Genomic DNA, 27,360 nt, shown 5'->3' with positions numbered 1-27,360 from the left:
TTTCAGTCGAAAATGTCAACTGAAATACGTTATTTATTGTTTTTAATTTATTTACATACACTTGTTTAATTTATTATACTGTTATCATGGTGATACATATTTTTATTTATACGACAACTGTTTACAAATCTTAATTATTGCCGGAAGTGTCGCATGTTAAAGAAATCGAAAGTCGTGGTGTTCAGTTCTGTTAATATTTTCTATCTTGAAACGAATTAGGGTTTCTTAGTCTCATTGAATAGAAGCCAGTATGTTTCTGAAGCCTTTTAGAGTAAAAAAACAAAACACTCTTAAGGGATCTGACAGGTTGTATATTCTATTATCTATTTCACGATTTAATTGAAAGCACGGCACGATCTTATTTATCAATCATGACATCACATTGCATATGGATATGGTCCTAATGTAAGTTATGCACATTTAGCTTAGATTTAGTTGAGATTCATGAAGCACACTTAGGTTCTAACAAGAACAAGCCAAAGGAGTGGATCAAGATAAGCTTAACAATAACATGCCTGGAAATAACGGTTTTAGTATGTGTACCACCAGTACCTGAGCTGACAAAATGTCAGATACTACAGAACCAGTACAGTGTATCAGACATTTTGAACTTTGTGTTGGACATATTATGACAATATTAATAAAAACACAACAAAAAGATAAATCAATGCCGGACAAAGTCACAGACACCAGAGGGATTGTGCCTGACAAGATCTGTGACAGATGTCTTACATGTACATGTATTTTTTTAAGCTTATAATTTTTGGGACATATGACCACTTTTCATTAGCAATTGCCTTACCACTGAGAGTCAAAAATGTTCCGCAGTAAAAGTTGTTGGATACATGTATCTACACTCCATTAAGTAGTGGCTGTAGGGGAGTAGGGCCAACACAGAACGAAATGTGTTAGTCCTCAAGTGATGTGAAACCAGTCTGATTTTCAGTAGAAGTAGGAGTATTGAAAATTATCTCATTGTCTGGATAACCTGGCCTTCTGGGTATGTTCATGTGTAGTGTACAGTTACATGTACTGGACCAGATAGGCCAGGCTGTAATATGAGATTCAGACTTCTTTCAATTTTAAAATAGGCAATCACCTGGAATGAAAATTTATGCAAAAATTAAAATTTTAGGTTCCTGTTACTGGTAGTTGTTGCAAAAGCCCTAGACAATGTCACCGCCACACTTAGAACAAAACATGAATTCCTGATATTATAACAGTTAAAATATAAATGTAAACGAAAAATATTAGAATTTTCAGATTCATTACTGTGGATTGACATTATCCTATTCGAACCTAGTTTTCTGTACCTTTGTGGGCTATTCAGTTAGTTTGTTCAAGTTTCCGTACAATATGTATAGATATGAAGAGGCTTGTCTTATTTGTCTATCCTAATAGTAAGTGCAGGGGGACTGCACCACACATAATTTACACAAAAACAAATATATGGACAAGACACAACACACGGAAATCACAAACAAACGAACAATTCAAATTAAGTAGCTTGCTGTATAAATGAATCTATCAATGCTATGAATAGAATATTTTTCATCACATGATAATAGACTTGTTTGGGTTTATTATGTAGATTTAGCAACTGTTCTGTTCTAGTAGGCTATATTGCCTTTGTTGGAAGGGGACATTATCAGTTAGAACTACAATAAACATGTAGCATAGCTGTAACTGATTAACATTTTATTTGAGAGAGTGGTATTTTGATCATTTTTTCATGGACCTTTTCAGGAAAAAAATGAAAGGAGAAATAGGAAAGTTATACAATATACCAGAAGATGTTCTAAATGAATTATTTCCAACAAAAGGAGACATGTCTATGGCTAAAATAGAACTACATAATGGTGACAATGCATTTTTATATACTAGTCAAAAAAATCCTGTTTTCTTTGAAATAAACAAGAAAATGTTCCCAACAGGTAATTGTTTGGGGTTTTTTCATAGAAATAAGTCTGCTCTATTTCAAATAGCAAGATAAACCTGCGGACAAGGCAGAATACATACATGTAGACATTGCAAGAAATAAACAAATATCAAATTAAGTCCTGGCCTTCACTCAAAATGAAAAAGAAATGTTTAACAAGGAAGACATAAAACTGCAGAAATACATGTAATGCTACCGATGTCTTGACAAGGGTCGTTTTTTTGAAAAAAAAAAAAGCATGCTTACCTATGAAGACACTTTTTTCAATTCTATTTTAAATACATGTATAGATATTATCTATGCATGAATGCTATAGTCAGGGAATATACAGTGCTTTGAACAACTATGTGCATCATGAAATGTGGGTGTGGCTTAAACTAGAAGAAATACATTATAGACATACAATAAGAGATGGGGGTTGGGTGGTGCTGGACGTGGTGGTTGCATCTTTACACCCACCATGAGGATCTGATCAGCATCTGCTCCTGGCTTTAATTATAGCAGTATTTTTGAAATAATTTTACTCTCTTGATATTTCTATTTCCAGTTTATTCATTATGGAAATGTCCTGACATGTTGCCAGTTTTTACTACATGGCCACAAGTATTTACAAAACTAGTAGTAGGTGCTGGTAGGTACATAAAACATATTATTCATACCACTGATTAGATATCAAGTCACCATGATGATGATATAGCTATACACTGGTATGTGTCTCGGGGAATATCACTCTGGCTTATTAACCAGGAAGTCATGGGTTCTTTGGTCTAGGCAGATCTCAGGATTTTTCATTCTGTATTCCCCTTGCAAATAGAGCAGGACGAAGATCCTGGCAAGGAAAACATCTAGTAGTGCAGATAGCATGTAAAACCGATGTTCACTTGGGTAATCCTTGGCGTGCACGTAAAAGAGCTATTGAAAGTGATTCCATGAAGAGTAAGCAGAAATGTTGCTGTCTGGGCAAAATTTCCCCCTGTGTTCTTCATTAGCCTGGTTGGTGTAGTAAAGTAAGACAGTAAACCACCATTCCATTTGTACACCAATCAGATGCTGTTGATAAGCTAGCTTGTCCTTTTGTTCGTACTACTTGTGTTTTTTACCTGCTCTGTTTATTAACACATGAGACTAAAGGATTTCTAGTGCATAATTAAAGGAGGCAAGCCTCTAACTCACCTCTTGGGTCTCCCACTGCTAAAGAGTCCTACTCGCAAGCGAATTATTGAAATAAAAATTGAACCATGTGTTAGTCCCGAAATGACCTAGTTTGTGTCGAGTGGATGTTAAACCCCATTTCTCTCTCTCTCGCCTCTAACTCAATATCATTAATTTAAATCAACATTGATCTTGTGAACTTACCGTGAAAAGATAAGCTTCTGATATACAACATTTAAGACAAAAATTTTAAAATTGTCACACGAATCGCGTGCAAGAATGCTTTCGAGTGCCATTTGTAATGAAGCGACTCAATGAATAAGGCTAAACATAAGAGAGAGAGAAAGGTTTAACCTCCACTGACAAACTAGGTCAGTTCGGGACTAACATATGGTTCACTTTTATTTCAATAATTCGCTTACATGTAGGAGTCTTTAGCAGTGGGAGGAAACCTGAGGACCCGGAGAAAACCCACGAGGTTGGACAGGTGACCCTACTCCTTGTCACGTACATTCAGGGAATCGGAACCACGCCAGTTGACTTAATTACAGACCCTATGATACACCTTGCACATGCTAACCATATGGCCATCGACCCCCCCCCCCCCCCTTACAGTAAAAATAGAAAATGATTGAATGTAAATCATTTTATATAAATTCATATTATATTATAATACAAATGTGTTTGTTGTGGCCCATTTGTGTCCATTTCTACGTGCCAGAGAATATATATTTATTTCCTTTAAAGGTGAACTCTTGTATAATGTAGGTGTTGCAATTTGATTATAAATGTTTTATATTTTTTTAAATCAGATCTAATGTTACCTGGTGTAGTTATAAATGGACCAGTACATATGGGAACATTTCGTGGTATAAAGAAGGGAGATATAGCTAGTGTTAAGTTGGTTGGTAACAGGTAAATATAAACTCACATATTTCTCACAGACTTTGTATAATCAGATATTTAAACCAAGTAATGTAAGGATTGATACCGGTATAGAAAAAGCTAAAGTGGGATATTGAAAGGATTGGTATATAAAAACTGTAGGATTGGTGTATGAAAAGCTGTAGTTAGCCTAAAGTAAGGGAAATAAGCGTCTTGTTCATCAATTGAGTGTATAGAAACTGAATTTTCAATCTGAAAGGAAAAGTCATGGAAAAACCCATTGTTCCAAAAACCTATAACTGTGATCTTAACATATACTCATTGCTTAGTTTTTATTTTCGTAATATCACCCCGAAAACATTGAGTTTAGTTTCTTAAGTAATTTGATTTTCCTGTTCAATGCCAGAACTTGTCATCTTATCACTAAGCTGTTTATAGATCAGTGGGCTAAACTAAATATATTGTCGCTTTTTGAAACAAGCTTTATCAAATAAAAACATTAGGTTTCATCTAATGGAATTAACAATGTTTAAAATGGAATTTCCCATTTGGTGGAATGGAAAATTGTCATCCCAAATCAATGTCGATCTTGTTCTCCAAGAAATTTAGTATCCCTATTAATCAGTGTGTCGCATAGTTGTTAAAGAAGCTAAACCTGTAACTCAATATTTTCCATAAAATTTGAAATTAAAAACATGAATTAAAATTTAATATTGGTCCATTTCAATAAATATTGATGCTGTTATCTTGCGGTGAAAATATGGGATCTTAATATCCAATATTTAAAATATAATGAACATGTTAAATCAGTACACGAGTCGTGTATTTTACGGTTTCGGGTGCCAAATGTAATGAACAAAGAAAAGCATACCCTACAAGATAATGCAGAAGTAATTAGTGAAATGAAATGAAATGGGGTTTAACGTCCTACTGTTCTGCTCCTAACCTGGGCTTATGAAGAAGGAGAAGTAATAAGTAATGGCTGATTCACTAATAAAAAAAATATGCATAGGATGGACTAATTTGTACTATTCACTTATTTAAACCTTACACTCAAAAATTTAAAAATTGCTGTATCTACAAAGTGGAACAAACTACCATTAAACCTTCACAGAAGTCCTACATTTAATAAATTTAAATCTGACTTGAAATCTTATCTATTTGAATTATTAGATACTAGTGTATTATTCACCATGAGCATGTTTTTTGAAAATAGTGCTTTATAAATGGACATATTAATGTTTGGTTTTAGATCCATTTTTGTCTATTTTAAGGTTAAAAAAAATAGAGCCATAATAATATGCCCTTTAATTGTTCTGTCCGCGCTGGTGGAAATAGGAATTATGTGATGCTTTAATGATCAGTATGGTTACATTTCACATATTGTGGTTGTTTTTAATGGAAGTTGTTTAATTATTATAGAGCACCTGTAGCTGTTGGTGAGACCTTATTATCTGGTGAGGATATGTATTTATCTGCTATGAAAGGAAAAGGTGTAAAACCAATTCATATGATGGGAGATCTCTTATGGCAAGTCTTAACTGAATGTTCTAGAATTCATTTGTCTACTTTGACTGTCATTTTAATACAAGAATACTGGGTAGCATACAGCATATATGTAGTGAAATGAAATTAATATAAAAGAGACGGAACTCAATTCTGTAGCAGTATGTTCTTTTATTTTGAGATTTAAAAAACATAGGCTTTTCTTTTTATATATATTTAACATTTTTATGTGACAGTATATCGTTGTCACCCCTTTCTATCAGTGTTTTTCGATTTTATCCTCAAACCTAGATTATAATCCAAATCTCAGAGTTTGATGATGGATATATTTTTTCTTTACAGAACTTCAAACTGTGATGTCATTTCTGCCTTAGTTCCCAAATCTGTTTGTATATTTGTTGCCAGGCTACTTTATGTTTTTTATTCAGTGAAATTTAGAAGTTTTTCAATTTTATTCTTAAACCAGGGAGTTAGGAGATCAGTCCGAACCTCCTCATCTGTCTGATGATATAGATATTGAAGGTGATTGTGAATCAGAGGACGATAGTGATACAGATGGAGATGATAAAGAATCTGATAATGAAGATGTTCCTGCAGTAGAGAAACTGACCATGCAGGACAATGAGTGTAAGGGTGCTACAGCTGCTGTCTCAGATTCTGAAGATTCCGAGAGTGAGGAAGAGGAGGAGGGAGATGATCCAAAGAGTAAAAACATTTAAACATTTCTTACGTATTTATTCTGCGTTTTTCCTGATAATTTTCTCTAAGTACTGATATTGAAAAAAATGCCAATGGGATTTGTTTTGCAAGTGATAGCATAGGGTTGATATTTTAGAATATTATAAGAAATTTAAAATGTCACTGTCTAAAATTAAATGATTTTTATGAGAGATTAGGTTGCTGCATGTTCAGATATCTTTTGACTACTTTTCGTTAATATTTTTTTAATATTTTTACTTGCTTGTCATTTTTTTACAGAAGTTATGGATGAACTGTTAGATTACTGCTGTCTCTGTGCTCTTAAAGCTAAAGTGAAAAACTCAGACTTGCCTCTATCTACAGGAATATTCTTCAAGAATTATTTACAACCATACTGGTAAGATCAATATTTTCCTCAAGTAATATTTAATAACAAAACTGTAGTTGTCTCCCTGGTTGCTTTATTTTTGCTTAACATTTCGAATAACGAAAAACATAACTTTTGTCATCTTCAAAGCTCTCACCAAGGAAAGCTAAAATTTTCATTTGAATACATAAAAAAACAAACTCTGTATCATGTCAGTAATCTGAATCTAAATGCAGTGATTGAATTACCTGTTTCACACCAATCACAATGACTATCAGTCATTTTTGATAACACATAGTAGCTTTGCAAATTATGTTCTTTTTTCATGTTTTTATTTACGATACAATATCGTGAATTCACGTGTCTAAACCTCTTCTCAGTTTAGGTGTACGTAAAAATTTCTAAATAATCTATTTTACACTGTGTATTGGCTTTGTTCTAGAAAATTGTAATGACATGTGGATCTTATTTCAAATAGCAACTGTCAAGGGTTCTTTTAAAAAACATATTATTTTTCTAACATGGCACCTCATTGGTTAAACAGGCATTATGCAACAGCTAAATCTGCCTATTGCCATTTTGTCTTTATGCTAAGTTCCCACTATCGTGGAGTAATCGTTGTTATCCTTTCAGGTCTCATATTATCATGGTCAGTCACAGCAGTCATGTTGATCGTAGCTCAGCTCATAGTGAAGTAATTTGACTGAAATTTTCAACATAGTCCCTTTTTATGCGCCCACATTTTTATGCGGACGTATATTGTCGTCGCCCCTGTCCGTCCGTCCGGACGTCCATCCGTTCACAATTGTTTGTGAACACTCTACAGGTCACAATTTTTATCCGATTTCAATGAAACTTGAAATATAGGTTTACCACCCCAAGATCTCGGTTCCTTTCGATATTGGCATGTATCGAATTGTAACTTCATGGATTATGGCCCTTGATTGTACAAAAAAATCACGTTTTTAGCTTGTGAACACTATAGAGGTCACAATTTTTTTCCGATTTTGTTGAAACTTGAAATGTAAGTTTATAACCCAAAGATCTTGGTTCCTTTCGATTTTCGCGCATATCGGACAGTAACTTCCTGAATTATGGCCCCTGATTGTACAAAAAATCGCGTTTTTAGCTTGTGGACCCTATAGAGGTCATAATTTTTATCCGATTTAAAAAAACAGATTATTATATCGCCGTTACACCCTAAGGATGGCTGAGTTCGAATTTCGTGAAAATCGGCCCAAAATTGACAGACAAAATGGCTGCCTTTCGTTCTCAAATAGCGTAAAAATATGGTATATCAAGGTTGTGGACCCTATAGAGGTCACAATTTTTATCCAATTTTGTTGAAACTTGAAATGTAAGTTTATAACCCAAAGATCTCGGTTTCTTTCGAAATTTGTGCATATCGGACCGTAACGTCCTGAGTTATGGCACCTGATTGTACGAAAAATCGTGTTTTTAGCTTGTGGACCCTATAGAGGTCATAATTTTTATCCGAATATATCACCATTACAAGGATATTAGATCGAATTTTTACCGTTGCCAGTCATTACATCAAATGTTTGCCCAACCGGGATTATATAGTAAAGTGTTAGACTTTTTAAAAGAGACAGGTTTTTATCATAAATTTTAATTGTATATATATATATATATATATATCATTTCATTTTTGTATTTAATATTTATATGCATAAAAGTTGTATTTTATTTTTAATTTTACTAACTGTGATATTGTTTTTATTTATGCATATAATATTTTTCTGTGATATAATTTAGCCTGTCTCGTAATATTCACCATATGTTTGGCGCAATATAGCCCGGTTGGAGCTGACGTGCCATAAAGCCACATTTCATTTCATTTCATATCACCATTACACCCTAAGGATAGTTGAGTTCGAATTTCGTAAATATCGGACCAAAACTGACAGACAAAATTGCCGCCCCTCGTACTCAAATAGTGTAAAATATATGGTATATCAATGTTGTGGGCCCTCTAGAGGTCAAAATTTTCTTTTGATTTTGATGAAACTTGAAATGTAAGTTAATAACCCAAAGATCTTGGTTCCTTTCGATATTCGGCATATCGGATAGTAACTTCCTGAATTATGGCCCTTGATTGTACGAAAAATCGTGTTTATACGCCCACATTGAAATGTCGTATATTGTCGTCGCCCCCGTCCGTCCGGACTAGAGGCCAAAGTTAATATCCGATTGACCTTAAATTTATACACAGTGTTTAAGGTCTTGAGACGAAGAAGCCTATTGATTTTCAGCGATTTCCGATAATTACTGCCAGAGTTATGGCCTTTGATCACTTCAAAAAATCTTGTGGACGCTCTAGAAGCCAAAGTTAATATCCGATTGACCTTAAATTTATACACAGTATTTAAGGTCTTGCGACGAAGAAGCCTATTGATTTTCAGTGATTTCCGATAATTACTGTCAGAGTTATGGCCCTTGATCACTTAAAAAAATCTTGTGGACGCTCTAGAGGCCAAAGTTAATATCCGATTGACCTTAAATTTATACACAGTGTTTAAGGTCATGAGACGAAGAATCCTATTGATTTTCAGTGATTTCCAATAATTACCGCCAGAGTTATGGCCCTTGATCACTTTGAAAAATCTTGTGGACGCACTAGAGGCCAAAGTTAATATCCGATTGACCTTAAATTTATACACAGTGTTTAAGGTCATGAGACGAAGAAGCCTATTGATTTTCAGCGATTTCCGATAATTACTGCCAGAGTTATGGCCCTTGATCACTTTGAAAAATCTTGTGGACGCTCTAGAGGCCAAAGTCAATATCCGATTGACTTTAAATTTATACACAGTGTTTAAGGTCATGAGACGAAGAAACCTATAGATTTTCAACAATTTCTGATAATTACTGCCAGAGTTATGGCCCTTGATCACTTCAAAAAATCTTGTGGATGCTCTAGAGGCTAAAGTTAATATCCAATTGACTTTAAATTTATACATAGTGTTTGAGGTTATGAGACGAAGAATCCTATTGATTTTCAGCATTTCTGATAATTACTGCCCGAGTTATGGCCCTTGATCACTTCAAAAAATCTTGTGGACACTCTAGAGGCCAAAGTTAATATTCGATTGACTTTAAATTTATACACAGTGTTTAAGGTCATGAAACGAAGAAGCCTATTGGTTTTCTGCGATTTCCGATAATTACTGCCAGAGTTATGGCCCTTGATTTTCAACGATTTCCGCTCTAAAGGCTAGAGTTATCATCCGAGTGACTTCAGATTGATACACAGAGTTTAAGATCTTGAGACGAACAAGTATATTGATTTTCAATGAATTTTTATGACTTGAACAAATCCATGATATTAAAAGTTTTGTATACAGAACGTTAGCATGGGGCAGAACTTTATAAAAACCAAACAAATTCTAATGGTTTTCTGATAATTACTTCATGAGTTGTTGCTCTTAATCGGATTTTAGTGTATTATAAATGTTTCATTACCGAAAAAAGTAAGAATATGCGACAACTCTTGTTGACTGCCCGGCAATTTAGCTGCTGTGGGCGTATGTTTCGTTGCCTGGCAACCTATCTTTTTAGCTTGTGGTCCTTGTAGAGGTCACAATTTTATCTGATTTAAAAAAAATGTGTGAATATATCACCATTACACACTAAGATCATGGATCCTTTTGATAATCGCAGATACCCGAACTTAACTTTCTGGATTATGGCCCCTGCTTGTTTGAAAAATGGCATTTTTAGCTTGCAGATTCTCTAGAGGTCACAATTTTTTTTTCCGATTTTAAAAACCATTTAAATATTTCACAATTCCACCGTTATAAAGGTTGAATTCGAATTTCGGGAAAATCGAAATGAAACTGCCCAACAAAATGGCCGCTCTTTGTACGCAAATTGTGTAAAAGTATGCAATACTAAGGTTGTCGACCCTCTTAGAGGTCACAATTTTTGTCTGATTCTGATGAAAACTTAAATCATATCTTTATATCCCAAAGATCTCAGTCCCTTTTGATATTTGCGCATTTCAGACCATAACTTTCTGGATTATTGCCCCTGATTGTACAAAAAATCCTGTTTGTTTTTAGCTTGTTCTCTATCCATCTCTTGCAAAATGTGGGCGTAATCTGTCTGGCAGCCGCTGGTTATAATTTAAGCCCACATTTTCGTGCGGACATATTATGCTGTCGGCCCTGTCCGTGCGTCCACAATATGTGGACACTGTACAGGTCAAAAATTTTATCCAATTTGGACAAAATTTGAAATACCTCGGTTCCTTTCGATATTGGCATTCATCGGACCATGTAACTTCATGGATTACGGCCCCTGATTGTTCGAAAAATCATCTTTTTAGCTTGTGGACACTTTATAGGTCACAATGCTCATCTGATGAATGCATGTTCATAACCCAAAGATCTGGGTTTGTTTCATATTTCCTCATGTCGGATCGTAATTTCCTGAATTATGGCCCCTGATTGTATGAAAAATGACGTTTTTAGCTTGTGGTTCGTCTATTATCTGATTTAAAAAAAATGTTTGAATATATCACCGTTACATTACACCATAATATCGGCTGAGCTTGACTTTTGTGAAAATCAGACCAAAACTGCCAGACAAAATGGCCGCCCCTCGTATGCAAATAGTGTAAAAATATAGCATTGGTATATCAAGGTTGTGGACCCTCTAGAGGTCACAATTTAGATCCAATTTTGATGAAACTTGAAATACATGTTTATAACCCAAAAATCTTGATTCCTTTTGATATTCACATATTGGATTGCAAATTCCTGAATTATGGCCATTGATTGTTGTCCCTCTAGAGGTCACAATTTTTATCTGATTAAAAAAAACAATTGAATATATCGCCATTACACCATAATGTCAGCTGAGTACTAATTTTGAGAAAATCCTACCAAAACTGCCAGACAAAATGGCCGTGTAAAAATATGGTATATCAAGGTTATGGACCCTCTAGAGGTCACAGTTTTGATCCGATTTTGATGAATCGTGATACACTTGTTTATAACTCAATGATCTTGATTCATTTCGATATTCGTGCATATTGGATCGTAACTTCCTGAATTATGGCCCTTGATTGTAGGAAAAATTGCATTTTTAGCTTGTGGTTCCACCAGAGGTCACAATTTTTATCCGATTTAAAAAAATGTTTAAATATATCACCGTTACACATCAGTGAAGGTTGAGTTCGAATTTCGTAAAAATCATACCGAAACTGCCTGACAAAATGGTCTCTCCTTGTAGGCAAATAGTATAAAAGTATGTAATGCCAAGGTTGTGGACCCTTTATCTGATTTGATGAAACTTAAAATGTATCTTTATATCCGATTTGATGAAACTTAAAATGTATCTTTATATCCCAAATATCTTTCGATATTCCTGAATTTCAGACCATAATTTCCTGGATTGTGGCTCCTGCTTGTACTAGAAGTTGCTCTTTTTTTTTTGCAGAATGTGTGCGTATCTTGCTTGGAAACCGCTGGCTTAACTATTATAACGAAAACTGTCAGCTCTTTATCTAATCTTACGTAATGCCTTTTTAAGTATTCCATGTTTCTTGAGAAGTAAATTTGACCCTTCAAAATATAGCAGCACATGTCAGTTTCAATTTACACTAACACAGTCAAGGTATCAGATGAATGTCAGGACACTTTGACTTTGTGAAAATGGTGTAATACACTTATGGTGTTAAGATACATGTAGCAATTCATTTCAGTTATTGTGTATGTAAATAAGGAATTTCTTTGAGACTTATTTATTTAATTGATTATTAGATAGATTTTTTTATATTTAATCCTAATATATTTAGATACACTTCTTGAGGATGGATTGTATTTACTAACTATTGAGCCATTTTCTGGAAATTTTAATTGATCAGGTTGTTTTTTTAGTCCTCAGGGAAAATATATAGATATAAAAAAGTCCAGTTATAAAAAGGTAAGTGTTAGATGAGGCTGTATAAATCAATAAATCTATCTGTTTTTTCTATAATCATCAATGTTAGATAGATATTAGTATATTTAAATATTTAGTCATTGTAGAGTTTAAGTTTTTGTTTAAAGGTGCAGTCCCAGAAATATTGTATTATACTACTGTGTGAACCATCGTAAATTTTAAACGGATTTCTTCGATTATGAACAAACTACTTAACTTTGGTTATTATAAACTTACCTGTGTGTTTGTAATGAACTCCCGTTCGATAAAATCCATTGCACAACTAATTATCACAACGATGAGAACAAGTTCTCTCTTGAAAAATTTGAAAATTTACTTGTAATTTCGACAGAGTCGATGTCAACAATGTCTTCGTGACGTATTGGTCGAATCCAATATACCTGTTGCGGGGGTTGGTTAACATTGAAAGATAGTTTGACAGCACGATCATTTTGATCGTATATGGGTTTGGGCGACGAAAAATATCAATTGAAGGCAATTACATAGGAGATTTATATGGAAACCATTGATCGCCAGTCTATCAAATTTTCTTCACAATTAAAATATCACTGATTGCACGGATACTCGTAAAAATAAAGTCATGTATAAACTATAAATATCCTATCTTCTTTATGTTATAAATAATTTAACAAGGATCATGAAGCTTACCTCCGAATTCTCTGAGTGTATTTTTAATTTTATACGCATTCAGTAACATCTTTAAGCGTGTTGCGGCAGCCCTCAGCGTGTCTATTAGGTGCCCGGGTGGGTATATAATGCTACTAAGCCCGTATGACCCCGTAAGAAGCGGAACATTAATTCTCGATTCGACAGTTTTGACCGAAGTGGGATAAAGCCCGTAAAACGAATGTATAGTTGTGTTTGTGCGGCATGCGTGTTCAAAAGTAAATAATCCCATCCGAGTCGCTAAGCAAATAATTAGAACAAAATATTTCAAAAAGTAAAGCTATAAAATTTGCAGAGATTTTACTAGAATGTAAAAGACGGTAACTAAATACAGGAATGCAGGTAGTTATGTGTGCGAACGCTCAAACTCAATGCCAATTGTCGTAGGTATCCAGACCACTCGGACCAAAGACTACTCGGACTAAGACCAGTCGGACCAAAACAAGACCAGTCGGACCAATTAAATTATATTATAAGGCTAGGCAATATGCTATTTATTTATTATTAAATCACAATACAAAGAAGCAAATAATTCTTATACGGAATTCGTATATTTAGAGTTGTTTGGTTCAATTTTGTGTACGGAAAATAAATCAACGATTAGTTTTAAAATTAATTAATAATGGTGCCAAAAAAAAAATATCAATCTAATTTTTCTTTACTCTTGCAATGAGACTCGGTATGTCCAGACTTTTGACAGTTTCTACATATACGGGTATACTGTTCTTGTCTGATAGCCTAATTTTACTTTTTCCACATTCGCGATATCCCCAGTGGTTTCATTCCGATCTACCCCACTAACCCCTGGGTTACTATATATGGGGGGTGGGGAGTCACGTTTTCAAGTTATCCGCCCTTGATGCGTTAATATAAACAGCACATAATAATACGAAGACCGGACGTTTATATGCCCCTTTTTAAACGTGACTACAAGTGTGGTTCTCGATATTTTGCGATTTGGAATACAATTATCAATTTATTCAAACAACACGTTATTATTAGTTCGAGTAGTCATATTAAAACACACACAATTAGCAATTTATTCAAATAACACTTTATTATTGGTTTGAGTAGTCATATTAAAATAAACACAATTATCAATTTATTAAAATAACACTTTATTATTGGTTCGAGTAATCATATTAAAACAAACGCAATTATCAATTTATTAAAACAACACTTTATTATTGGTTCGAGTCGACTTTCTGTTGGGTCCGAATAGTCTTTTTGTATGGTCCGAGTAGTCTATTTGTTTGGGCTGAGTGGTCTATCAGTTGGTCCGACTGGTCTTGAACCGAGTGGTCTTTGGTCCGAGTGGTCATGGATTCTTGTCGTAATTGTACTTGAATTTCGACCTATGCTGTCACCCCTAATACGAAATGATATCTTCCGCAGAGTGACGTAACCATCTTCCATATTGGTATTTTTCTCTGGGAAAAGTTTGTGATATTTCAATTTTTCAAGAGAGAACATGTTTTCATCGTTGTGATAATTAGTTGTGCAATGGATTTTATCGAATGGGAGTTCATTACAAACACACAGGTAAGTTTATAATAACCAAAGTTAAGTAGTTTGTTCATAATCGAAGAAATCCGTTTATAAAATTTACCAAGACTCAGACAGTAGTCCTGTGCAACTGTGATAATATTTTGAAGAAATAAAAACTTTCATTTTCTATGTGAGTGCAGCCCAAAGTTCACAGGTTCCAGCTGTTTAATTGCCGGGTTAACCATTGCCTAAATTATATTGGTATATAGTTATAATCTGTCGCCATGGTAAAGCCACAACAAGGTAGATCATTCACATATGTTTCAAAATTCAAAACCATGCACTATTTTAATATAAACTCATAATGTAATTAATTGAACACATCTGGGTATAAATAGTCTCTATCATTCCGACAAATATTCTACGAATATTAGCCTGGATGTGTTGTCAACATTTGAGAATAATAGGTCATTGGCTAAATTATCCCATCTTTTACATTATAATGAACAAAGTCAAAGGGAGGTAACTAGCCCTAAAACAAGATGTAGACCCCTATGAATATGAAATTATTTAAAGAATTATCATTTCAGAAAATCCATTTGCATTGCAAGTTCAATATCCAACATTCTTTTTTTTTTTTTTGAAATTTCTTTCTTCATGGACCATTTCTATGTTGTTTTATTAATCCTAATTCGTTGTCACGATTCATGTTTGTTTATAATACTGTATGAATTATGGGACTTATTTCGAAACGCAGCTGAACTCTTACTTGACTTGGCCAAATTGACTATGTAATTAACCACATAAAAAAACAAACTCCTGAGTACGCATGGGCAATGGTACTTTTCGTTAAATATTGAAAACGGACCCAGGCCCTCTCTTGGTTGAAGACTAGGAGATTCTGGGTGACCGAGACTATGGTATAAAAGGTGTGAAAATCTATAGAAATGAATGTAAACCTAAAATGACCATAATTTAAGAATCAAATTGTTTGATTTGAATGATTTTTGTACCAAAATGTTTTTAATAAAAGTAGATTTGATTGTATTTAGTCTAAATCTCTACATTGTAATCTTTGGTTAAAAATAAGTTTTGAATTACACAAGATGACCATATTAACCTAAAGGAAGTATATTATTAAGAATATCAGTAATTATTGACAGATCAAAGTCGTTAGGTCTATAACTCAGTATCTTCCAAAGTCTTTGACATTGAAAACACAAATTATTTGTCAATTTAAATGAAATAATGCGTAGCGGCGCAATTTGTAACAAGATACTCAAAGTACAAGGCTAGACATATTCCATAAGTCATATCAAGTCAAACGATGATGCCATATTCTTATCTAGAGAGCATGCGCAATAAATACTATCGGTGTAGACTGGAGTAACCAGATGCTAGAGATTGCCATTCGATTCAAACTTCTGGCGTATTTCGCCAAGCGTAACTGATTTGAAATTAGAGTAAAAACGGAAACGATTGACAGTAAATCATATTACATCATTATATGCGTTGCGACCCATTATGTCAATTTCTAGGTCCCAAATATTAACTATTTAGCTCCTTTAGTTTCCTGCAATATGCCTGCATGGTATCGAGTTCAAAATGCAATCTAGCAGAAAGTCAAAAGTATAGAAAATCTGAAGTAAACAGGAAAATTTTTATCTAAAAGGGTATTTTTATGGTGAAAACCTATAACTTTATGCACTTAGTCTGCAAAAACGTCACACTTTTCAACTTTTAATCATTAAAATTCTACTTTCATGTCCAGAATTTCTACTTTCTACTATCAACTTTTGACTTTTGACTGATTGTTTCTTACTTTCCACTGTCAACTTTTGACTTTCCACTTCAGATTTTCTACTCACGATTTTCTAACATAGATTTTCTCCAATACTATGGTGGCTGATAGTGGCCATGTAATGTTCGCCATTTTCATAACACTACATACCGACTGTATTAATGAGAGCACTGAGAGCATAGGACAAAGTAGACTTGGATATTATCGTGTGATTGTTGTCGTAACTTGGTGTTATCATCGCCTTATCGCCTTAGTATCTTTCTGTAAGACACAAAAATACTTAATTTTGCTAGCACTTTGGTAGGTCTCATTACATCATACATGAATGAATGAATGAATTGGAGTTTAACGTTCTACTTTTCTGCACCAGCCAGGCTAATGAAGATGTGATAATACAGGAAGCTGAATACATAAATATTAATAAAGCCAGTACAAAAGAGATATACGTTAATTAATTATTTGTTTTTTTCAAAGTAATGAAATATTTTGCTAACAAAAGTCAATAATTTTTTGATATTATTCAAGTAATATCAAAATACAGCAGTAGAACTACAGCTATATAGCTGGCTTAATTCTTAGAATAAGAAGTGGTATCAGGTGATCAAAATTTTTTGGGTTGTTAATTTATATGCAGTCGTGTCAAACATCATTGATACCAATGTATTGACTCAAAAGTTATAGGCCTCGCAACATTGCAATTATCTAGGCATCAATTCCATTAGTTGACGGCAAACTTTAATAAGATATGCTAAAGTCGATAAGAGCACCCCACCAAGAAAGAGCTCTCCTACCGATATGGGTGTAACGTACAAATGCCTTTGCCCCAATTTAAGGCTACACCGTTGGTCGTTGCTAGGATTCCCACAAATAAAACAGTTTGGATCTGCAGCATTTACACCACTGTAGCGTACTGTACGATTCCACCAAAGTGAGCAACTGAGTTCCTGTTCTATAAAACCTTATCTAAAATGTGTGCATTATTTTTGTAAATACATTAGTATATATTTAACACTGTCTTGGATTTGGTTTGATTGAACTTTTCTTTCACGCGATGAAAATGCAGCGAATGACCTTCTGGGCTAGTGACTTTGATGATGGTGATCTTGTTATCGTCTACCCAGGAGTTTCAGCTTCTAAAATCCTAGTATAAACTTTCGCTCCAGTTATCTAAAAGTATTGACGGGTGTAAAGAACGAGACAGGCTATGCCAACTAGTTCGGAACACCTGATGTCAAGTGGTCTAAAATCTAAGGTTCGCGTTGTCTGATAATTAGGTCTGTCATTGAGTCAAGTGGCGTGGTTTTGATTCCCAGATTGTATGTGACAATCGTCTGTCAAATCTTGTGGGTTTTCTCCACGTTTTCTGGCTTTCCCCCACTGTTAAAAAAACCCCTACGCTCAAGCGAGTTATTGAAATAGAATTGGACCATATGTTAGTCCCAAAATTACCCCATTTGTCTTTCTCCATGATACCACTTCTTATTCAAAGAATTAGGAAAGCTAACTAGCTTTTGCTCTACTGCTGTATTTCATTATTTTCAGAAAATAAACAATTAATCAACATACACCGGCATTATTATTATATTTATCTATTCAGTCTTCATTAGGTCGGTTAGTGCAGGAAAGTAGAACTTAAACCTCAGTTCATTCATTCATTCATTCATTCATTATGTAATGAGACCTACAATAGTGCTAGCAAAATTATGTATTTCGGTGTCTTATACAGAAAGAGGCTAAGGCGATGTAATGCTCTCACTAATACTGCCGTGATGTTATGAAAAGGGTGAAAAATACATGGCCACTATCAGCTTCCGTAGTATTTGAGAAAATATGCATTAGAAAATCTGAAGTGGAAAGTTGACAGTAGAAAGCAGAAAATCAAAAATGAAAAATCAAAAGTTGATAATAGAAAGTAGAAATTCTGTCCATGAAAGTAGAATTCTGACTGTTTAAAGTTGAAAAGCTTAATGATTTTGTTGTAAGTTTCTACCATTAAAATACCCTTTTAGATACAGCTTTCCCTTTTACTTTTGATTTTCTACTTTTGACTTTGATTTTCTACTTTTGACTTTGATTTTCTACTTTTTTACTCTAGATCACATTTTGAACCCTACCATAGCATGGATTGTCTATTTTGGTAAATGAGTATCTCAAATAATTAAACAAAAAACAGATCTCAATGTTTCTTGTGCTTTAAAAGAACTTTAGTTATTTATCAGAGAGTTTATTTTATTAACAGCACACGGATATATAATCAATCACCCTTATCAATTATTGGAACAAATAATTAATTACATAGTTATAATGCGTCACATCACATGAAAATATGATTAATGGAATTGATAATCAATAAATCACACATGGGTTAATGTTTTATTTGATTATAGATATGGTTCCTTGCACTCTTATTTGGTGAAGATTGATTTTGTCCCCCCCCCCCCGCTTTTCGAAGAAAGCAGGGGACTATTAAAATGGGTTCGTCCGTCCGTCCGTCCGACTGTCTGTCCATCACACTTTTTAGGACACAGTAACTCTCCTTCTAATTGAGCTAGAATGTTCAAACTTGGTTGATGGTGTTCGAAGATGAGCATTTTCTGCTTAGGGTAAGCCGAGATAAGCAATTTGATTGGTTGATGCTTTGGGACATCTTAACTTTAGTTCTAATTAAGTGAGAGTGATGAAATTTGGTGTATAGTTTTATTACATCAGTACCTTGACTAAGTTCCATAATGAGCATTTTCTGCTCAGAGTAAGCAGAGCGATAAGCAAATGATTGGTCGAGACTTTGGAACATAATAACCCTCCTTCTAATTGAGCTAAAATGTTCAAACTTGGTGTAGGTGTTTATTAGGTGAATGCCTTGATGGAGTTCGAAGATGAGAATTTTTTAATAACTGGACTAATTTCAATAATGAGCACTTTGGAACACAATAACTCTCCTTCTAATTGATGGAGTCTGATGATGAACATTGTCTGCTTATGGTAAACAGAGATAAGAAATCTGATTGGTTGATGCTTTGGGGCACAATAACTTTGAGTATAATGAAGTGAGAGATGAAACTCTGAATATGTATTCATTATATCATTACCTTGACTAAGTTCAATGGTGAGGATTTTCTGTTTAGGCTAAGGAGTGATAAGCAATTTGATTGGTCAAGACTTTGGAACATAACAACTCTGCTATCTGATAGAGAGTGATGAAACTTAGTGTATAGTTTGATTGCTCGATACTTTTGAAAAAAATAAATGTACAATTAATTAATATGTGTCATCTATTTATTTTGGGATTTTGGCAGGGGACATCAGCCTCACTGTTGGCTTGTTTTTATCTTACAGTTGTCTAAATATTTACAAACTATAGAAAGTAGAGGTCTACTTAGAGTTAAACAAATGGCAAAAGGAATGGACAGCATTGTAGAAATTGACAAAGATCATTTAGAGTAGGTATATTAGGTTATTACATTGGGACCCTTTCTCACAAAGCATACATGAAGTTATTTACATGTTGTAAAATGTTTCAATTATATGAATGTAAATCTTATTTGCATTTTGTGAAATAGGACCTAGGTCGTAAAATTTGGTTCTGTTCAAAAACTTTAGTTGGCTGTTTTAGACTTACAGCACAAAGTGTGCAGACAGCAAGTATGAATCAAGAAAATTCATGGCAGTTGTTTTTTTTTTGCTTCAGTATATAAATCTGCAATTATGTAATTCTCAAAATCTATTGCATACACATTTAAACGATTGGTAGTGTTTGCGTGAAATTGTATGGCTTGCTAAACAATGTTTCCAGGAGTGACAGTAACTCAAAAAAAAATAAACACATGAAATTCAGCCACCTTATAATATTTGTACAATTGACTATTGGTCAAAAGATTTGTAATAATGGCCATTTATCATCAAATACTAATATGCGGCAATAACACAATTATTGTCTGATACCGATGTTGTAACCGATGATCAATATTGATATATTTATAGATTACGAGATTTAGAGGTACCAGAATTAGTTGTACAACCAACTGAAGGTAGTGAAGATGATTTTATACCACCAGTTATATCAGATGTTTTCTGTATTCCTTCAAATCTTTTACCGTTCTTTAAATCAAAGAAGTACAGGTATATTATTATTTTACATCAAAACGCTTTCATATATACAAATATCAAATATAAGTTACCTATTTAGGGTATTTTCCGGTATTTAGTGTTTTCTGGTATTTAGTGGTTTTCCGGTATTCAGTATAAAATGGTGTTTTCCGGTTGTTTTCCGGTATATAGTATTGCCGCTTTATATCAATGTTTAATTAAAAACAACAAAAATTATTTATTCATTATTTATCAAAATGCATAACTACTATAACAGGTTGATATGTGTACAATGTTTTGTCCAGCTATTTTTGTGTTTCCTGAGGATGGGCAGACAAGTCCCTTTCAATATCCTTGTCTTTATTTTATTCAACATAATGTCATCAGTAATAAAATACCTGTCTCTGTATTTTAGTAAAGGCAGAGGGTTGGTCGCAGATGAAGTCAGACAATTTTTAACAGATTATGTGAAAGAAAACGATCTACAGGACCCTGAACACAAAGGGTATGAAATAAATCATTATAAAAAATATTTGTTCTTGCATGAGTTGAGCACATTGTTAATTTCTTATCTTTATATTATGTATTCCTTTTATGTAATTACCTGATTGATCTACTAGGATATGATCTTTAATACTACGTTCGTACAAGACAAAACCACAAAGACATTGCAAGAAATAAACAATAAATATCAAATCAAGTGAATAGCTCCAGGGGTCAGTTGTAAGCGTCCACAGCACTGTATAGAGTCCTGGGTCTGTAATGATACAGGCTTCAATTAAAATTAAATAAATAATAATAATTAGTGATTTACAATAAAGACGTAATAGAAATAATGCGACCGGTCTTGACGGTGGTCGTTTCCTTGATGGAGATAGTCTGCAAGTTGACGTCATGAGTTAAAAGGTCAAAATTTTTTAACAATAATATGGGCGATAATCTGGTAAAATTAATAACGAAAGTGTCATGAGCAAACAAAAGCAAAGCCCAACAGCGAGAACCTTCTGTGGTACAAAGGGATAAAACTCCCACTACATGCAAAACAGAGAGAGAGAAACAGGGTTTAACGTCCACTTGACACAAACTAGGTCATTTCGGGACTAACATATGGTTTAATTCTATTTCAATAATTCACTTGCGCGTAGGGGTCTTTAGCAGTGGGAGGAAACCGGAGGACCCGCAGAAAACCCACGAGGTTGGACAGGCGACCCTACTCCTTGTCACGTACAACCGGACATGCAAAACAAAATCGACAAGACAAACCTAAGGACAAGACAAAACCCCACAGACATGTAAGATATAGTATATCTGTATTATCTATTTTATGTTTCTTTTAGTGTGATCAAAATAGATCCTATATTGGGTGAAGTTCTCCTGAGGAAAACTGAAAATGATTCCTGCCTAAAATGGGAAGTGGCTAAATCAAGGTTTGTATAAAAATATGTTTTTATGTTTTAAATAATTAATTGTTGCATATGCCATCATTTGAATGTTGGTGTATACTGCTATTACTTCTAATGGTGTTTGGTCCATATTTGAAGTAACAGTCATCCAGTCTTTTGGAAATATATGGAGCTTGTATAGCTTATATAATTATGGTGATTAGTTTCAGGTTTAATGTCATTTTGAAGCTGGTTTTATATTTTATTGCTTTCTAAGGTAATAATTATCATCCAATCACCTGGCAACCTATGTTTGATTATTTGCAGGTTATTTGAAAAACTGCAGCCTGCTTTTCAGATAGTTTATCCAGGAAAACCTCCTATTTTAAAGAAAGGAAAGGTTGATCCTATTAAAATAGATGTTGTACAAAGATCAGGCAATAAAAAGGTAATTGTTATATAATTTCATTATCTAATGTGTTAAGAGAAAATCAAAGTTTAAGTGTGTAACAATATTGTAATATACTATTCAAAAAAAGTAGGGGATATTTGATTTTGGGGGCATAATACTAAAATATGCAAATGACTACGAAAAAAGTCACTATAGAACCTAACAGAAGAAACATTTCCAGTTACATGTGACGCCCAAACGCAGATCGGCACAACACAGGCGGTTGTGGCGCGGACGATGAATGTTTCTCAGTCTGTCATAAGCAGGCTATGGTCCAGATACCGTGATACACAATCTGTACAGGACAGACCACGCTCAGGTCGACCAAGGGCGACAACTCAAGCCCAGGATCGATTTATCCGTACCTTGGCCTTGAGAAATCGTGTCATCACAGCAAATCAGATCAGCGCTCGTCTTCAAACAGACACTGGTGTGAGAGTGAGTGGCCAGACGATTCGGAATCGACTGCATAGGGGTCACCTTCGCGCCCGACGTCCTCGCGTGATCCCTTGTTTGAGAGATCATCACATTCAGGCAAGACGTCGTTGGTGTAGGGATCGTCAACACTGGGATAATCGACGCTGGAGCAATGTGATGTTTTCAGATGAGTCAAGGTTCACTGTTGATTTTTTGGACAGACGTAGGAGGGTGTGGCGTCGTCGAAACGAGCGCTTCCAAGACGTTAACGTCATCAGACATGATCGATTTGGGGGTGGTTCTGTTATGGTGTGGGGAGGCATCACTGTTGCTGGAAGAACGGCTTTACATGTTGTTGCAGGGCGTGTTACAGGCCAGTACTACCGGGACAACATCTTGGCAGTCCATGTTGTGCCGTTCGCACGACGTCATGGCCGCCGTTTCATCTTCCAGAATGACAACGCAAGATGTCACAGGGCCAGGATCGTTACAGGTTACCTCCAACAACAGAACATCACCACATTACCTTGGCCAGCACTGAGTCCCGACCTCTCCCCCATCGAGCATGTCTGGGACATGCTTGGACAGAGGTTACGTCAACGTCAACAACGTCCTGCCAATGTCCAAGAACTTGCAACAGGAATGGGACAATCTGGACCAAAATGACCTTAGACGTCTCATTAGGAGTATGCCACGTCGGATCAATGCTTGTTTGGCAAACAGAGGAGGATTTACCCATTACTGACTTGGTTGTGATGCTGTGGTAACTTTGCTGTTTGACCCCGGGTATCATTTTACCCTTATAATGGTCAGTCTGTGCCTTACTTAGTCTAACGATCATTTGGAATAAATCGATGAATGTGAACTTCATTTCATTTTGTCATTTGTTTCTTCGTCAGTTTCATTAGGTGACTTTAATAACACTTAAAAATCAAATATCCCCTACTTTTTTTGAATAGTATATTATGTCGGCTTAACTCATTATTCTATAACAACACTTCAACTTACACATTAAAGGAGCTAAACCTTTTTGATTTAGATCAAAATAAAGTTTTCTGATATTTTAGTTTGATAATTGATGGAAAAAGCTGTATATTTTTAAATGTTTCTTTCGAAAGTTTAGGCAATATTTGTACTGTTTACGAGTTTTAGTTTCATTTTTGGAACAAAAAATCAGTTATATCTCAACATTGGCTTCATATGAGAACCTAAAATTTTATATTTACGCACATATCCAATGCCTAAAACTTATTGAACCAAATACAAATAAATTGACACTTTCACTCTTTACCCATATCAAAATGGCAATATCATTTTAAAGGAAAATGTAAAATGTTTTTATATATATATTTAAATTATTCAGCCATCATTAAAACTAGATCAAAAGAAGACAAGATTGAAATCTGATTGTATAATGGCCAATTTCTCTAGTGTTAGACTTAGAGTTATGGCCCTTGATCACTTTTGTTGGTACTCTAGCTGAAATGAAATTAAATGAAATGGGGTTTAACGTCCTACTGTTCTGCTCCTAACCTGGGCTAATGAAGACGGGCATACGCCATACAGTGTGCTATGAGGGAAATTTTGCCCGAGCAGCGGCGCTACGGCCTACTCTTATAACGAATTCCAACTGCCAAGGGATCTTTTACGTGCACACCAATGTGTACATGGGACCTCGGTTTTCCGTCCCATCCAAACGACTAGACAGCTGTCCTTGTCAGGCCCTCCGTCCTGCATCACCGACAAGGGGAAACCACGCCAGAAAATCGGGATGAACTTTCTCGGCCAATGCAGGGATCGAACACCCGACCGCCAGGCTAGCGAGCCAGCGTCTTACCCACTTAGCCACGTGATCCCCCTGGTACTCTAGCTAGAGGCTTAAGTTATCAACCTGCTGACTTTATTTATGCACAATGTGTATCTTCATGATGCGAAGAATATTTTTGAATTTAAATGATTTCTGATCGTTACTTTTCAAGTAATTGCCCTTGATGGCTTTGATAGTTATTGCCCTTGATCACTTTGAAAAATTTTAGGCTAGGAAGAAGCATATGAAATTGTAATGATTTCTGATCATTTCTTTTTAGTGCCTTATAACTGTTCAGGTAGCCTATAAAAGAACCATAAGGTGAAAACTTTAATGGGCTCTATTGTTTCCATTGCCTGGCAACCTGTCTTTGCATATATGTGACATCATCATAGAATCTTTACCACACAAAGTTTACACTGGTTACACTGGTTACCCTGTTTATAATTCAAAACAGCTTTCATTAGAGATACAAGAGCATTACAGGGAAAAATAAAATCTCAACAAAGATACATGTATTTGCATAATCTTAGGAATACTGTTTATTAATCACTTTTAATTTAAGAGGTTTATGCTTCATTATAATCAAAAAAAATATTATTCATATTCTAATAACTCTTTTGGCTTTGTACAATAACTCTGGTTGCTTTAGATAATCAGCAAGAATTTTTGTATAGATTTAATGGAAGTCTGTAGTATGGTATCATGGTTACACAATTGATTATGTACTTTGTGAGGTTATAAAATTAATGTTAAAACTGATCAAAGAATCGATTATTGATTGTTACCTTGTGGCACTTAATACCAGTGTATGTATTTAACATTATAACATATTGAACTAAAAGGCGTGAATTAATTAAAAAAAAGCTTTGATCTGTATCTTGATTGTCGCTTATTGATTTAAGTTGTTTTTTTTCAATATGTGTAACACTTGAGAAATTGGGTCTGTAGTATGTGAAATATAATGATTACTTTCTTTTATAAGATTAGAAATCTATTAATATATTACATTAAGAGACAAAAACTATTAAAGGAAAGTCTTAATTTCCCCTGGGTCTGTGAAAAAAAATCTTTAATTATTGCCTTTGACCACTTTGAAAATACTTCTGGATGCTCAAGATCCTAAAGTTAATCCCATAAAGCTATATTCCCTGGATCATACTTGGGTCAACTGTTAAACTTACTTTTATCTGCAAGACCAGGACACATCGAATTGTTATCTTAATGCACTAATTACTGGCAGGTTACAAGGTTACACCGGCACTCATCCATTCATCATCTGGCAAATGTAAAATGTAGTTAAAATTTGTAGATTTTCAAACTGTTTCCTTTGAAATGGCTCGAAAAAAAAATAATAGTGTTTTGGATAGAGATTAAGTTGCTGGACTGTCGACATAATTCTTTAAAATTGATTAAATCATATTTGAGTTATTTGCTGTTTAATTACAGGTGACTTTGATAGATAATGTAGAGACATTTGGTATAGATCCTGATAAATTTGCTCATACAATACAAGTGAAGAGAGCATGTAGTACAACAGTTAATCCTTCTGTACAAAAAAATAAAGGCTTACAGATCATGGCACAGGGAAACCAAGTAGATTTTATACAACAATTATTATTAGGTATGTGCCTTTCTTTTATGACTTTATGAGGTAGGATTTGATTGAAAGTTGACAATTTGTCCATAGATAAACATAGGGTTAGAATGTTCTCCGAGATTAATAAGTGATTTTGGTTACATATTGAATTTATAAACAATAATGTTGACGAGAAGAACTTCATCCATAATCATGTATTATCAGATGTCAGCTTCTTGCCTAAATGAACTATTTGTAAAATACTTACAAGCTTGGATGTAGTGTGGTTTACTGTGTAAGGCAAGTGTTAGTAAGACTTCCCATTATGAAGCACCAGCATGCATAATCACAGAGCATCTTGTGGGGCTTATAGTGATGTACTAGTATCTTTATCAGTGAATTGCTCTTGGCAACATTTCAATACCAACATTACAGATAGTACTCTATATACGAGATATTGTTTTGCAGTACACTTTTCTAATAATGCCTTGTATTGACTTATTATTGTCTGATATTGGCTGAATTCCTCCACCAGGCCCATGTCCCAAAATCATATTAGGCTGATGTTAAGTAAGACTTTGTTGTTTTATTATTTACTAAGAATTATTTATTTTGTATTTTTTGTAGAAAAATACAAGATTCCTGTTAGATTTATTCAAGGATTAGAAAAAGGAACAACAAAAAAGAAGAAGAAAAGATGAATTGAAGGATAAGAAATTGTAAATAAATATATGAATTATAAGTTGTCAGTTTTCGTAATTTACCCATTGCACAATGTCACATATGCCTATGGAGGAGTCAGTTAAGTCATATTTTTCTGAGCATCATAAATCAGACTTCCATGAAATGTAAGTTTGATTCCATGATTCTAGGGGACACTAAGTAGATCACTTGCATTATAAGCTCCTTGTTGATTGATTCCCCCACCCCCATCCCACATTAATGAAAAAAAGCAAGGTTCCGGTTATACCACTGGTAGCACATTAAGCCCCCGCCCCCAGGTCCCCCAGACAGTTTGACATCAAAATAGAGTGGGCTGTAGCACACCAGTCTTGGTTAAATTTTCCAGATAGAATATTTGAAAAACTAGTATATTAATAATTTCTTAAGCTAATGTCATTATTCTCCAAATAGATTCAGGGCCCCAAAAATAAAGGCAAAAAGTAAG

At 34.4% G+C, this 27,360-nt stretch overlaps 1 protein-coding gene across 1 annotated transcript; it reads left to right on the top strand.

Moving 5' to 3' along the window:
* The first annotated feature begins 147 nt into the window (after window positions 1–147).
* LOC126818990 (eukaryotic translation initiation factor 2D) lies at window positions 148–26,934 on the top strand. The gene is made up of 15 exons (XM_050546734.2): window positions 148–306; window positions 1,747–1,934; window positions 2,487–2,570; window positions 3,904–4,006; window positions 5,399–5,506; window positions 5,949–6,187; window positions 6,461–6,578; window positions 12,452–12,497; window positions 19,807–19,910; window positions 20,452–20,589; window positions 20,972–21,061; window positions 21,894–21,983; window positions 22,266–22,386; window positions 26,063–26,237; window positions 26,820–26,934. Exons 1-15 carry the CDS (start codon window positions 251–253, stop codon window positions 26,891–26,893), a joined length of 1,734 nt encoding a protein of 577 aa, XP_050402691.2. The 5' UTR covers window positions 148–250; the 3' UTR covers window positions 26,894–26,934.
* The last annotated feature ends 426 nt before the right edge of the window (window positions 26,935–27,360 follow it).

Source organism: Patella vulgata, chromosome 4, assembly GCF_932274485.2.
Source record: "Patella vulgata chromosome 4, xgPatVulg1.2, whole genome shotgun sequence".
NCBI lineage: Eukaryota > Metazoa > Mollusca > Gastropoda > Patellidae > Patella > Patella vulgata.
The sequence above is the reverse complement of the archived record's forward strand: the minus strand, read 5'-3'. Positions and strand labels throughout refer to the sequence as shown.